The sequence below is a fragment of the Cotesia typhae genome, unplaced genomic scaffold (genome assembly GCF_013202065.1).
Source record: "Cotesia typhae breed Kobodo isofemale line unplaced genomic scaffold, CoteBio_Ctyphae contig_48, whole genome shotgun sequence".
Classification (NCBI taxonomy): domain Eukaryota; kingdom Metazoa; phylum Arthropoda; class Insecta; order Hymenoptera; family Braconidae; genus Cotesia; species Cotesia typhae.
Window position 1 is genome coordinate 9,943,834 of NW_027423756.1, and position 15,982 is coordinate 9,959,815.

The 15,982-nt window shown below is 28.1% G+C and overlaps 1 protein-coding gene across 6 annotated transcripts in view; it reads right to left on the minus strand.

Annotated features, from left to right (window-relative positions):
* Positions 1-15,982, minus strand: part of Jvl (javelin-like) — a 71,297-nt gene that overhangs the window by 30,849 nt on the left and 24,466 nt on the right. For 2 of the 6 annotated variants that reach the window (XM_074246220.1, XM_074246221.1), the window contains one exon: positions 1,903-2,005. The exons of the other annotated variants lie outside the window; for them this stretch is intronic. In XM_074246220.1, coding sequence (XP_074102321.1) covers positions 1,903-1,908 — 6 coding nt within the window. In that variant the 5' untranslated portion in view covers positions 1,909-2,005. The remainder of the gene's footprint in view (positions 1-1,902; positions 2,006-15,982) is intronic. 6 annotated transcript variants of the gene reach the window in all.

Here is a 15,982-nt window from a genome sequence, read left to right on the forward strand (position 1 = left end):
TGCGGAGTGGTCCAGCAGTAACGGATGGAGCTCAGGCTGGGCCCTCGGAGAATCGGACTCCGGGGATAACCCCCCTGAGCATTTAATAACAAAATAATAATAATAATAATAATAATAATAATAATAATAATAATAATAATAATAACAATAATAATAATATTAATCATCATCATAATGGAAGCCACTCTTTTACTTAATTTAAATTTGTTTGTTTATTGCATTAATGATGCTTTCTCTCTATTTGTTCTTTAAAAACAATGAATTTTTACGGAAGAAAAAATTATTGGTACCAAGATTGAATTGTCAGGAGCAATGAACATGTGTATGGAGGTGAGAGAAAATTTTTTAGAAATTTAGAACTTGTCTTGATGATAAAAAATGTCGATAATAATTTAAAATTGAGAAACCAAAATTAGTTATTTTGAAAAGTAAAAATTTTATACAAAAAAATCAGTTGATACTTCTAGTCCAAAAATAATGAAATTTTTTTTTTTTTTTTTTTTTTTTCATGAGACTCATTAATGGAGTAGATAAATTAAGTTGACCCATTTTTGAGAAACCTCCAATTTATTTTGAGACACAAATAGAAAACATGAAAATTTTTAGTCTAGTTTGATTCAGTAACCCATAACCATATTCATACTATTCCAAATTTTTTTTTTATGATTAAACTGAAGATTTCTCTGATAGAAATCGACATGATATTTCTCCGAGACTATAAAGACGTCAAAATATATTTTATTTTAATGTAAACCACAGATGATAAATCCATGCGCAGTACACCAGAAAATTCAAATCTAATTTTTTTTTAAATATCAGAAATCGTGCCTTTCACAATGTAAATATTTTTATAAAAATCGAGCGATAAGAAAATAAAAACCGACAAAGTCAGTACAGAATAAAATAAGATAAAATATTTGAAAGATAAAGTGGAAAGTGACATGAAGATAATAATTTACTAATTTCAAAACGAGGAAATTGTTAATAGTAATAAGTTAATAAAATTATTTTGTTTTGAACAGAACGACTGATAGAGATAAGACACGACGATTGAATTTATCTTAAGGAATTCCAGAGTCTGTCTAAGTGCAGTTTGTATTAATTTTCTTGGGAAGAGACTTAGTCTTGGTTTTAGTTTGTTAAGCCAAATATGAAGCCGTGAGAGGAAGTAAAAGGTAAACATAAACAGTAGTTTGCTGTGAAGTAAGAAGCAAGATGAGCTTATATATATGTTACGTTACACAGAATACTTTTGCAGCGATACGGTTGCGATTTTTCTTACAAATAACTTAAGTAAGTAAAGTTAAGTGCACTGTGCTCTTCGTAGCGCTGCACATACCAACTAAGTATGCATACCACGTGTTCACGAGCATATATGCTAAGCTGCTGAACACTGCATTATATTTATGCTGGTACTGGTTAGGTTTAGATTTTTCATACACAGTTATAAGACTGCAGACCAACAGTGTTCTGAAGAAATATTTACGGAGCGATAATTTCTCTTGTGCTGTGCATCACACATGCGCTCAGCCCAACCCTTCTGCAAGCGAATGTGTACTCCAATAGATCAAGATATATGATCAACAAAGCATGTTTTGGATTATATTTTTACTTTAAAGACTTTTTCTTTAAAGTAATTCATAATTTGCGATCAGAATTGCTTCGGTATATTTTTTTGTAAATTATTAAAGAAGTTTTTGTAACAAAATTCGATACAGTAGTAAATTTGTGAAAGTTTAAAATTTAAATTTTAGATAAAATTTTTGAATTACGAGAAAATTGTAAGACTTATTTTGTACAAAATTAAATCATCTACAAAAAAAGGTCCTTGTTAATTTTTTCGTATTCGTTTTCCTTTTTGAAAAATATTAATTTAAAAAATTTGATAATTTGTGTACTTACAAACATTTATTTTGAAATTTTACACTGCTAAAATTTCACACCCTGATAAAAAAATAATATTCTCGGGATCCATTCTCACGCCAACAACGTTTTACAGTGTAATCTAAAACAAAAGAAAAATTTTTTTTCTATTAAAATTTTTACAGTCAAGAAAAAATTCTGAACAAATCAATCATTATAAAAATGAACTGATAATAATCTTAATAAAAAATAAAATTTCTAATGAGAATGGCTTAGAAAAAATTAATTTAATTACTCAGTATATAGTTTTATAATAATAGGTTAACTAATTATAAAAATTTATGATATGATAGACGTGAAAAAAAATAAATTTTAATAAAAAATCTAAAACTAAAAGGAAGTATGTATTAAAAGTGAATGTATGTAATTATATTATACGATAATGTTAATGATAATGATAACGAAATTCAGCAAGACGGAAAAAGTGTTGCTTTAAGTATATATACAAGATAATTTTAAAATGAAAGCGTAATATACATATTATATACTGTTTAATGAACGAAGAAAGTACAGATATGTAAAAGAGGCGGCGGAAGGGATGTTGGTTGGCTGATCGCGATCATGCAAGCGTGCCAGTCGGCGTGACTGACGTGATTTGCCATGATGTGAACTTTGCAAGTAGCTGTCTCGAGGTCGAGTGAGACTAGAGTAGAGCAAGATGGATTTACACTGTTTGCTCTTTATAGATAAACTTTTGTATTGATCAAACAGCGCTGAAATTGTTGGTTCCTATCTTTTTTGCTAACTTCCCTTTTAATTTAACAATTCTCAATGCTGATATTCATAATGATAACTCATAATATAATCATAAGTAATAATTGCTCATCTTCACAAGTGACCCATGTGATTAATTTGTCTTGGTAACAATTTTATTACATTGAATTGAATAAAATGTCTGGTTTTGGGAAATGGACTCGATATGTAGGTCATTGATCAGTCACACTGACAGAGGGTTGTTTAATATATAATAACACAAACCTTTACTTTGCTTGTTTGTTCTGAATGATGAATATCAGTGTTTATTCTTCGCAAAGTATCAAAAAAATTATAGTTTGAAGCCAAATTAATTAATTGATTTTTATTTTATTATTTATCATTATTCATTATTATATCAAGTCTCAGTTTTTTATTCAAACTCCAGTGCAATTTTTCCAGCGATGAAAGTATTACCATAGGTCAATGTCCTGGCGGAATTGTCTGTACATGTGCGTGCAACTAACAATTTTTTTTTTTTTTTTTTTATGGCTTGAGAACAATGACCAGTCGCGTGGCCACTCACTAATTCAGTTAATAATAACTTCGAGCTATGAATGCTAAGTTCAACAGAATCGATGCCAGATGACTGGTTCGTTGTTTAGTTAATGAAGGGTGATTGGATAAAATAATTAATAGGAGTGTTTATTACGCAGACCTTCAAGAAGGTCAATTGAATTTACAAGGTGAAAAGATATGATATTGTTGATTAATTTGAGTGTTGAAATTAATTAAATAAAATGAAAAATCGGTTTTTTATAATTATAAATTAAAATTGTTAATCGATATAATTTGTTGGTGACGTGAAAGTGGAGTCAATAAATAGAATTACACTTGTCATCAGGTGCTGTTCAAGTGAGGAAATAGATAGATAAATAAATAATGGATAATAAAAAATAACAAACGTTTAGAAAGTGTTGGACATCACTAATAGTTTAAAGCGTGTCTGAACGAGATATATATGAGTGAGAGAAAACCAGGTCGCAGGATGCCACTGATTGCCGGTTTTATATTTTAATAATAATAAAACTAGTGCTCGGTGGCTCTTGTTACGCATGTACGAGTACCCACCGTAGAACCAATATCATATAACTCTACTTATCTTTCTCTTTAAATCTAATATTGATAGTATAAATATAATATATAACACAAATCTGTCGGTAATTTATTGGTTAATTGTTTTAATTAATTACACTACAATTATTTCACAAAGAAAAAAAATTACTGAATATAAATTTAGGGAATAAAATGTTTTGACATTTGAAATGAAATTTTATGTACTTCCATAAAAGTAATGAGTTGTCACTCATAATAGTTTTTTTTTTTATTTACAACTGAGCTTTTTTACAACAAAAAAAATGTTCAAATTATTTTTTTATATTTTTAATTACTCGATTAATAAAAAAATAATTCAATAGTCTATTGAAAAAAATTATTTAGTTTGTTAACTTTATTTTGAAAATTCAAGATGAAACGGCTCAAAAATTTAACTGAAAAATAATTTTCCTTATTTACTCACGTTGTTTTTGAAATAATATTATAAGTACTGCACCAACTGAGTAACAACTCCTCTGTTTAACAGCAAGGTCAAGTTTTCTTATTTTTCTTTCAACAAAATAACATATATTTGAAATACATGGTTTCTATTTACATTTTTGAACTAACACCTATATTCAGTTTTCCACACAAACATGGGTCTGACTGAATGGTTTCCCCTTATTGATTCAAGTACCTACTTCTAAACAAACTTTTGAAAACCATAAAATCTTTTTTCAAAGAGCTTGAACCCTCATTACTGAAAATTTCAATAAACATATTTTAACTAAATATCTATATTTTGGGTCAAATATAATATCATAAATTTTTTCAGGACTCAAGTTAGTTTTACATGAAAATACTAACAAACCGATAACTACAATAAGTCATTGTTATTTATTTACGTAATAATTACTACCTGTTATTGAATTAACTTTATCAATAGAAATAGATGTCAGACAAATTATGCATTTGAAAAAAAAAAGATAATCATTAAAAGAATGAATAAGTATTTAAAAATAATGATAAAAGGTATACTTTTGAACATTTTGAGTTTGGAATTGAGAAGATCATAAAATTGTGAAACTCTTTAAGTTTTTGGAGTTGTAATTTTAAAGTAAAAGGTATGACAATAGTTTCATTTACGGATATCTAGTAGTAATAAGAAAAGTTCTATGTAATGAGCAATAAATACTATTATTAATACAAAAAATCGAATAATTACCATTTAATGATTCAATAAAAAATTTTTAAGTAGATTCATAACATCTGTAGTTCCATAAATATTAAATGCAAATATTAAATGTACAAAAAATGATACAGATGTAATTATTACAACACCGCGGAAATCATTTTATTTTATAATCAATGTGTATTATTATCGATAGATGAAGTAGAGAATATCACGATCAGATCACAATCTGCAATATGATACAAAATGTTACGTAATTGTGTATACACAGATAGAGATATTAAATAAAATTTACCAAGTATAAGTACATAAAACATAGAAGACAGCGAAAAATCTATGAGAAACCGGATTTAACCGATTAAGTTCTCGAATTTAGCATTAAAACGTAAAAAAAAATTAACGAGCAAGACTTGTATCGGATGACTTAACGGGATGTTACATGACTGAGTGTGCAGTGGAATAAATAAACCGCGGTTTTATTTAGTCTAGTCCTATCCGGCAAACTTGTACCCACAAATTGATTTATTTGTTAATGATGAACAATAATCATGTGTGTCATTAGGGATTACTTTGTGTCACGTACTTTCTAGCAGTGAAAGGTGGGTAATCTCTCCGCTCATTGTCCATACATATACATATACTGTAGTATGCATGTCATGACTGGTGCAATTATCCCACGTTTATGATCATACAGAATCGAGATTAAAAGTTGTGTTATAATAATTATATTAATTTTATTTTATTACAGCTAATTTCCATGTAGCTCACTTAAAAAAATAATCAATTGAGATAATTATAAGCTTGCTTTTAGAAGTTTAAATAAAATTGTTTGAATTTTTTTGTACTTGTTTCGATGAATATGAGATACAAATCTATAAAAGCTATTTTAATAATTAACTTTCCACTTTAGAAATGGAATAGTATAAAAAAATTTGTAACAAAAATGGTTTTTAAGTATTAGTTTTAGTTTAGAAATTAAAATTTTGTTTTATAGTAGTTGAAATTTGAAGTTAGTATTTTTGAAAAATATATATTTGGTAAGGAACAAAATTTTTGAAATTGTGATGCAAAAATTAAGTAATCTTTGAATAAAAAGCATTGATATTCTGATATTAAATCGGTAAATTACAATGAGAGAGAGAGAGAGAGATAGAAATATTAACTGAGAGAATAAGCATAGCACTTACTATACAATAGGGAACAATAACTTAAACTACTTCTAGGAAGTTGTTGCGTGAATTGATTTAATGCAAGATTTTATACTAATTAACTTTTCTTGGTTGTTCTATAATTAAATACAAATTATAAGAAATTACTCCAATCAAAATTTAACACTGCTCATAAAAAATAATTTTGTAAATTATAAGAAGTGATTGACATGCTGATAATTTTATTTAATTAAAATTATTGAAACTATAAAGATAGTTGAAAGACTAGAAAAAATTTAATCACTGTCTTAAATTGATGACATCAGTTCATAAAATTACAAATTATCGATGATAGATGATCAATTAATTAAATTAACTGAAACAAGAAAGTGAAAAATATGAATCATGACGTCATGAAATTACACATATTAAACCGTAGGCATAATTCATCATCGCGTGTTGCAACAAGTAATCTCGCAAGGTTGAAGAGAAATCATATCATACTTTTTTTTCTACGGATTCCTGCCGAAAATTACACGCGCTGAATTTCCATCACACTGTCAATACACATTTCAATCTTTTCAAAATAAGAACAATTGACGAAAAAGGAATTACTAAAATTCCTCAGTCTTATGTCTAATTAAATTAAATTACATAATTAATTAACTAAAAAATTTCTGTACGGTTAATTTAATAAATTTCTCTTCTACTTTTCTTTTTCTTGGACAAAATATCGAACCTTCCGATATATACGAGTGTAATACACGATAAATCGGGATACATGATTGCAGCAATAACACATAATCAGATATAATGAAATGTGAATCATCTAGCTGATTTATTCAAGTACAATCATCCTGTTTACATTAACAGAAATAAAATTCGATTTGTTTTCGGTCTTGATATTATATTGTCTATTTATATGTTATATTTTGTTATTTGTTACGACCTATTGCAATGTCATTGCAATACAACACTGACAAAAGGAAATTTTTTTTTTACATATATTTATTTTTATCCACCCATATGAATTACTCGCACTGCAAAAAAATAAAAAAATCATTTCAATTGAAAATACAAACAAGACGCCTATTTATATCACTTCCCGTGATCTTGGGCGTTATATAACTTGATTGGTTGCACTGATGCATTTCAGCGGACAAACAGGTGTTTCAAGGACGATAACAATGATAAAACATTTATTGCACTTCAAATAATAATTGATTTGGAAAAATGTTATAATTAAATAAATTGAATGGTATTGTTTTTTATGCTTCAATTATTACTTCAGATTAGTGACATTTAAAAATTAATTAGACAGTTTACTGCTTTTAAAGAGATAAAAAAATGGACTCAGAATTAATTCGATTTTAATTTGATTAGTGAATTTAATATTTATTATTAAAAAAAAGGAAATAAAATATTAAACATATGGTATGATTTTTTTCTAATTTCTAGATAATTTAACATTCATAATCAATGTTATTGCGTCATAATTACAATAATAAATTTGAGGATGAAGCTCCGATACGCAAGTCGAGCCAGAAAATTACTGGGAGTTTGTGGTACTATGATGGATGTATAAATATATAAATATGTGTATAAATATATACGTATATTCCGAGCGAGTTGTCTAAAGATACGAAGTTTATGTATTCAAGTTTGGATTTAATAAACAAAAATAAACGGGTGTGTACATAGACCTCGAGGGTGGTCTCAGTTGAGGTAACTGTAAACACTCTTAATTGTTTTATTTTGGTATTTAGTATTTGAAAGAAGTGATCGAGTGAATGAGTCACTATTCAATGGGAAAATAAACTGTGTAAAAATATTAATCCTAAAATTTTACTAGGTAGTTATATCATATTAAATAATGATGATTTATGTGATAATTGATTTTACGTATTCGTACGGAATATTTAAATGTTCAAGCGATTGGATAATAAAAAAGGAGGAAGTGGATTGCACATAAGATTCATGATGCTGATGGCAATGGTGAGCAGGTGTTGGTTGATGACAGATGGTTGGTGCTGAGAAAAAAAGTCTTAACAATGAGCTACGGATCTCCCATCAACTTTCAGTGAGCTAACTCGGTGGGTTATTTGATAGTCGGATTGTTGAGCGTAGGAGTTTGAAAATAAAATTTTAAAAAATAAGATTAAATTTCTACTGCAGAAATATTGAGAAAAAAAAATTATTTTTTAAGAAACGCAGAGAAAAATATTTAGATCATCAGATTAAAAAATGCAAATTATACTTTTGTAATAAAAATTTCTCTGTTGTAACATAGGGACACTGAGGGAATAATTTGCGCCTTTTAATTGAGTAATATTTAGAAACGAAAGGATAATTCGTGGCCCAGATTTAACTACAATGGTAGAGTAATATTCACTCTATGAAAGTCTATAGAATAGTGCAATGATTGATTCACTAAAAGCGATAAAAGAAGTGAGTGAGTTACTTTATTAATTATGGGAAAAAAAAATAATTGATTCATTTTATCGTAGGATAATTTTTCATTGTCAAGATAGAAACATTTTTTTTTTTTTTACAATAAATAGAGAAATAAAGAAAAAAATATCACGCGTGAAAAAAAATTATTTCGTTTGAAATATAAATTTTTTCATTATACACGTGAGTAAATTGATCGGTAGCGGTTAATCTTCTATCAATTACAAGTTCATTAAATTTTAGCTCAATTTCAAGATTAATTGGTTGTATAATCAAGTTCTTTTTCAATTAAAATTAAACTTGGATTCTAAAACACAAGATTTATTAATGAAACGCGTTTTGAAATTAAATTAAAATTAATAATAGCTTTCTTTTCCCTCTAGCTCCTAGGTAAAGTTTTCTTACCTACTTAAAAGTTTATAAATTATCTAAACAAGTAAATAAATAAGACCCATTAGCGAGATTCCATCAAATAAATTGTCATTTCATTTATACTGAATAAACCTAAATGTATTCTACCAATCATAAATATCCAAATTAGAAAGGATTAGAAAATATTATAATTAGACTTATTGAAAATTTGAAAAAGCAGCTATGGATTAGTCTACCTATAATAAAATTTTAATCTAATTAAATAAAAAAAGTGCAAGTCCTGATGAAGTGGTAAAATTAATGTCTGAATATAAAATCATGAATCGTTTATCAGATAGAAGATTTAAATCAACTTTCACTCTCGAGTCGGATGATTAATAAGTATATATGAATAAGTAATATAAAGACACTACCATGGAAAAGAGTTTTAGTTATTATATACCAGTCGGCTCTATGAGTATGGTGATGTGATGAGATTTTATTCATCACTCGTTTTAAGTCCCCATGTTAATAAAATGGACTGTAAGTGTTAGTGAGAAAGATGGGGAGATAGTAGGCGAGTAATGGCTCTTTAAATAAATGCTGCTGTATGTTTCTTACATTTATTGTATCACAATGGGTTCCAGTAATTATTATCATTAGATCCCCTATGTCTCATAATTGAACATTAATTTAATGAATTAACTTTTTTATTTTTAATTTACTAAGAAAATTCTACATGAAAAAAATGAACTATAAAAATTAATGATCAATTATTATTTGAACAGTGAAATTATAATTTTATTTATTAATTTGTGATATTTATTATACAAATGATACAATTCAATAATTATATAGCAAAAAATACCATTAAAACAATAATATTGAACAATGGATAGATATCATTCCTAAATTGAATTAAATTTTTTGAAATTTATTTATTAAAAAAAATTTTTTTTTTCAATTTTATCTTTTTTTAAATTCAGCATCATTTTAATTCAATTGAAATGATTGTGAAGTCAAATATTACAAAGTATGACATGTTATGTAGGTGGAAGTGTATTTAGTGTAGAAACTAACTCGCAGTGCGTAACGAGTTAGAGAGAAAAGGAATCAAAAAAAGAGTCTAGACCCTAAATTATAAGTCTATAGACGATATAAAGAGGACATTAAATGAAACAAAGATGGCAATAGATAAATATACATAAATACATAGATAACCCATAGTATTCAGTAACTTGTGTGTCGTGTTAATGGCAAATGGCAAACGACGGCCACATCGGCTGATAACCGTTCAATTAAATCTCCGGCTCATTACTCATTCATGTTACAAGACTCGCCCACCCATTAGTGGCTTCTCCTTGGTACTCATTAACTAAAAAATTATATTTATGGTCTTATCGTCTTACATTTTATTTTACACATCTGTAATTAATTTTTTATCATCACTCTTATCTCATTGGTTTTTATACTTCAATTAATTATTAACGCATGCTTAAATAGTATTTCTGATTGCAAAGTGCATAAATTACGACCGCCTACACAGAGTTTTTATAAATTACCGTGACAATTGTAGTAACGATGGAATTATTCATTGTGGGAATGAACTTGACAGGATTTTGTTTTATAAAAGATTATTTCTTGTAATCAATGATAATATTTGCTCTCAGTTCTAGCAAAAATTACATCCATGCATTTCATATTAATTATTTGTCACAGTGTAATTCCGTTCTTGCTATTTTAACAAAGAAATTAACTTTGTTCTTTTTTCGGATTGAATAATTGTAAAAAATAATCAAAAATTATTTTACTGTATCAAAAATGATTAATTTTTTCAAAATGATTTTATCAGTACGAAAAAAAAAAATTAGAAAGACAATTTCATAAAAATTATCCGTCAGTTTCATAACAAGCTTTATTGATTAATTAATTAATTAATTTATTGAGTATCTTTGAAAAATGTAATCAACAAATAAACTATTATCTCAATCAATTAAGCAACATAAAAATGACTTACAAATAAGATAATAGTATAAATAAATAATTAAATAAATTACACAAGATAAATAACTAAAATAATTGAATAAAAGTCGACAGATATTAATTATCAAGCGCATTAAAACAAAAATAAAAAGAACAGAACTAAAAATGTAAATTCATTTGTTCTGAGAACAGAAAATGATTGTACTATATACTTAGTACGGGTATAAAATGCGTGAAATACATAAAACATTAAAATCACAAGTACGAGAACTGGAAACATTAAGAGGCATGTGCCGTATGCTGCATGTGTATTTTCTACGTTGATTTGTAGAGCGTATCAAAAGAATACACTCTTTCATCCGTAATAATCAGAGAGCACTGGTGTGCGAAACTAACTGCCAGTTATTTAGGCATAATAGTGTGCTATCAATTCACCTATCACATACTCTACCCAATGAATAAAATGTAATGCTACCGTTGATGCTGTTCTTTGTATATTGCTCTATTACTCTACTCTGGTAATGTACTAAAGAACTGAACAATTATTTGATTCGCATCAACCCATCAATTTCACACTACTTTATATCTACAACTATATATAGAAATAAATAAATAAAATATATTTAGAATAAACTTTCTTTATTCTCTCTCAATACCACGAACTGGAAAATTTAAAAAGTACATTGTTGCTATCATTCACGTCAATATAAATAGTCTAATGCACGCCGATCAATAAAGATAACTATACTGACCGAAATCGTGATTTTATAATAATAATAATAATAATAATAATAATAATAATAATAATTATAATAGTAATAATCATAGTGATATATGATATTAATAAATAAAAATATTCATTAACATTAATAATAAAAGACTTTCTCGCAATACTTTCTTTGGTAGCAGATAATTGATGCTGAAAGATTATTAGATATGTACTGGACTTTTATGTATTCAAATATTTTTATTTTCATCAAATAATCTTGAAATCTAATTTAATAATTATTTTTTAATTCAATCTTATAACCATTTAACTTCAATATTAATCTTAAGATATTTTTTATTGCCAATAAATATCGATTAACAAATTATTGTGACGTCTGTAATTTAACGCGGTATTTTTTTTTTAATTTGTTTTTCAGTCAATTAGTTATGGTTGGAAAGTTAAGGATACAATGACAATGGAATTAGATGTGTGTCAAATAGATAATTTATTTGAATGAATAGAAAGATAAAAGAGGAAGAAGCTAATGTATTTCTTTATAGAAATTTTGATTTTTTTTACAGCGTTTAAATCAATTCACCTTACCTTATCGTTGATTGAAAAAATTGTTTATACAAGATTGTCGTTATCATTATTATTAGTGCTGTTAAATTTTTCAAGAAGTTAAATAATTAGTATCTCCCTCTCGGTTCCAACCTACTTGTCATGAATAAATAAAGAAATGTGGTCAAAAAGTTTTGATTAAAAAAAAACTGTCTGAGGAATATTTTTTTATATATGACGTAAAGTAAGTAGAATGAAACAATAAAAGAAATATAATGAAATGTGAAATAACATAATAAATTAAGCCGCGAATGATTCACATTCATTATTGAACCCAGGTATTAATTTTCTTTGCTAAAAAAATACTGCAATGATGTATGAAATAACAATTTAAGAAGCGATAATAACAATAACAATGGTAATAGAAAGAAATAATATAATAAATTAGTTAATTTGCTGTGCTATCAAGCGAAGCAGATGTACGTATAGTAGTATTGAATTCTTTTCATTCATCTCGCGATACCTAACCCGGCAGTATATTATATTATTGCGAGCTGCGATGATCCAACTGAAGCACAAATCATAATCATAATAATACAAAAATAAAACTTTAATAATAATAATAATATAGCAAAGAGTGCGATAAGTTGAACGCCCTCATAATGATTCTACTCTGCTTACGAATGATTGAATCGAGTCAGTAGAGGAGCTGCCGGCACGGTTGTCTTGTACTTTTACGATAACTTAGCGCTGTGTAGTCTAGAGATACTCGGGCATCATCTTTTAACCGGATTAGGAAGCCCGGACTTGGCTCATACCTTGGAGGAGGAGACTTGCACCGCGGAGAGAATTATTCAACCCAATCCAAGCTTGTACCGAGTGAGGTAATATAAAGGTAAACTGATAGAAGTTAACTCAATGGACTAGACATATTGCGTGATATGACACACAAGATACGAGATAGGAGATACTAAGAGACTTAAGACCTGAAAATTCCATCTGTTTTATTCTTCTCTACTCTTATATTTAATTCCCCATGTCTTATACGTATTATATAAGCCAGCAGTTGCATATAAATACGTTTAGGACGGATAAGAAAACAGAAACGTGTTACAGTCATCATGAGGCAGTATCTGAGGAATAATAAAGGAATCACGTTTTAAACCCTGTGACAGGCTCGACTCTGCCTCTTTACTCAGCTCTGAGCTTATTTTTTTTTCTACTATTACTACTTTACTATTTTTTAATCCATTCTCTATCTCTGGGTCTCTTTCCCAGACATGTCCCTAGATACCCTGCTCGCGTACTTTTCAACATTTATCCTATGACAATCTTCTACCGCATTTAAAATTTATTATTTATAAATAAATAACTTACTACACTTTTTATTACAATAAAATAATAATTAATAAATTTTAGAAAAAAGTCTGACATTAAAGTTGGCCTGACAAATTTGAATATAAAAATTACAATTTTTTTTAAAACTAATGACTGATTACAACCAACAAAATTTTTAATTTCTTGACCGAGTTTACTAATAAACTTAGCTCACTAAAAAATTAAATTTTATTCAGTTTAATTCTTGATGCATCTAACTGTTAATCTAAAAGCAATTAAATATTAATGCATTTCATAAAATTCTAGTCGAAAGAGTTTTCATAGAAAAAAAATATGGGTAATGTTGAGTCCAGTTATAATCGATATAAACGATGAGCACAATAATTACAAGATTCAAGTTGCATGAAATGTGTTAATTCCGTAATATGAAACGGGCTTACGGTAAACTATCCCCGCGGGTCCATTTTTACTCGTAACTTTCCACGCGAGATACGAAATGTAGAATATGTGAAGTTTCATCTACACGCGATTCATCCAACTAATATAAACTAGAGATACATAAATAATACATAAATATGAATAATAAATTTATAAAAATAACATAAATCTTGGATTGGGTGTTTGGGTATTATTAAATAAATAATAGTTAATAGTCGTTAAAGAGCCTAAAGCCATAACTCAGGTTCGCTACTACACGCTAATCAACGTGTGTGTATTTAACATGACGATACGGTGTGTATAGGCATACTTTGTCTGCACGTATTTCCTGTTGGTGACAAGACCTCTCATTTAGTTTTATTCACGTGGCACGTGCGAGAGTTAAGACCCAACACAACACTACTAACACCGCACTGAGTTTGCTAATGTTCTGTTAACATTAATTTATATTTATACTTATATTGATATATAAGAAACTTTTAGTTGTATTGCCTTGCAACGAAGCGATCAAGGCAAAGGCAAAGCTACTAAGAAATATATGCAACGAGACAGCAACAACATTGAGTCGTAAGCATGCATGATTATTCTTTGTTGACATCCTAGTTAACTTTCTATACATATTGCTTTTGATACTCGCCATTAACATAACTGAATATTTGACCTAAATTATTATTATTATTATTATTATTATTATCACAATAAAATTTTTAATTGATAAAAGATGAAGAAATATTTGTTGAATTTAATAGACAGAAAAAATTGATGGGAAATGTGTGACATTGAATGTATGATATTGAACAAAAAAATAATTACAATTTGTTCAAAGCGACCTCGCCTGTCATCCGGTTCCATTTCCACGGTTCTAAATTTAACATTTGTGTACTTTCGTCTACAGATATTACTGAACGCACGTATTTTATTTATATAAATATAAATATACAAAAGGTACTACATACAGATGTGAATAAAAATGTACGAATGTCTGACGTCAAAGAAATATCATGCGAGGCTTTATTCCATCTGTAGTGGCTACATTAATAAAATGTATTTATGTAATGCGAGCAATGCGAACAGTAGCACGCGGTTGTAATGAGTAGAAGGCGGAGGTAGAGCTGGAGAAGGAGTATATCAGAACAAATAAGATGTAAAACTAAAAGGGAGCACGAGAATTTGCCCAAGCGTAGCCAGGTTACATCCGTTTCCGCAGGATGTGCATTCGTTCCAAACTCCCCTTGACCAGAAGTTGATCCGGTTCCGCTAGCTTTTCAGCAGAACACCAATTTGTATCGATATATTTATATGAATTCAATGTGAAATGACATTTTTTGTGGATTTGGATAAAAAAATTTTCATTTTAAGATAACAATTATTGGAAGATTTTACAAATTTTTTAGAAGAAAAAAAAAGTTATTGTTGAATTATTGGAGGCGATAAAAAAAAAATTATAAATGTACTACTTGCGTCAAACATAATCTAATATATAACCTTGAAGATATAACACACAAAATAAATTCTTATACAACAGACCGTTAGATCAATGTCAATATCAATAAGATCGATGGCCGAATAATAAAAAAATAAAATAAAATAAAGATAACAATATATAATATAATAACAGTACATTCAGCAAAATATTTACACATATACACACACAATATTGTGAAGTAACAACGACTAGCGCAGATTAATTACCTAATTCGAACTACAAAGCAATAACAGCAGACATTTGCTCAGAAACATTAGTCTGAAATACTGTACGCACTCTAACAATGCCCGGAACAAGACCCCAAAATTCTAGCGTATGATTTAACCCGAGTTTAGCAGAGAACGACGATCACACACACCACATGTGTATAATAAGAGTTAGAGCTAAAGCTTTACTTTTTACTTTTTGTCTGAATGATTTATTCGTGATGACCCGCATAGTCGGGTTAATTTAGTACTATAAAATGTTTTTGCCTCATCTACTGGATGTACAATAGCTGTATAAGTAATTTAAAAGCAGTAAGTTGGAAGAATAATAACAGCCGGTCGTCGGTAGCTGATGGTAGCTGGTAGCAGTCGGCTGTCGACAGTCAGCTCACTTGATATCAATGATGT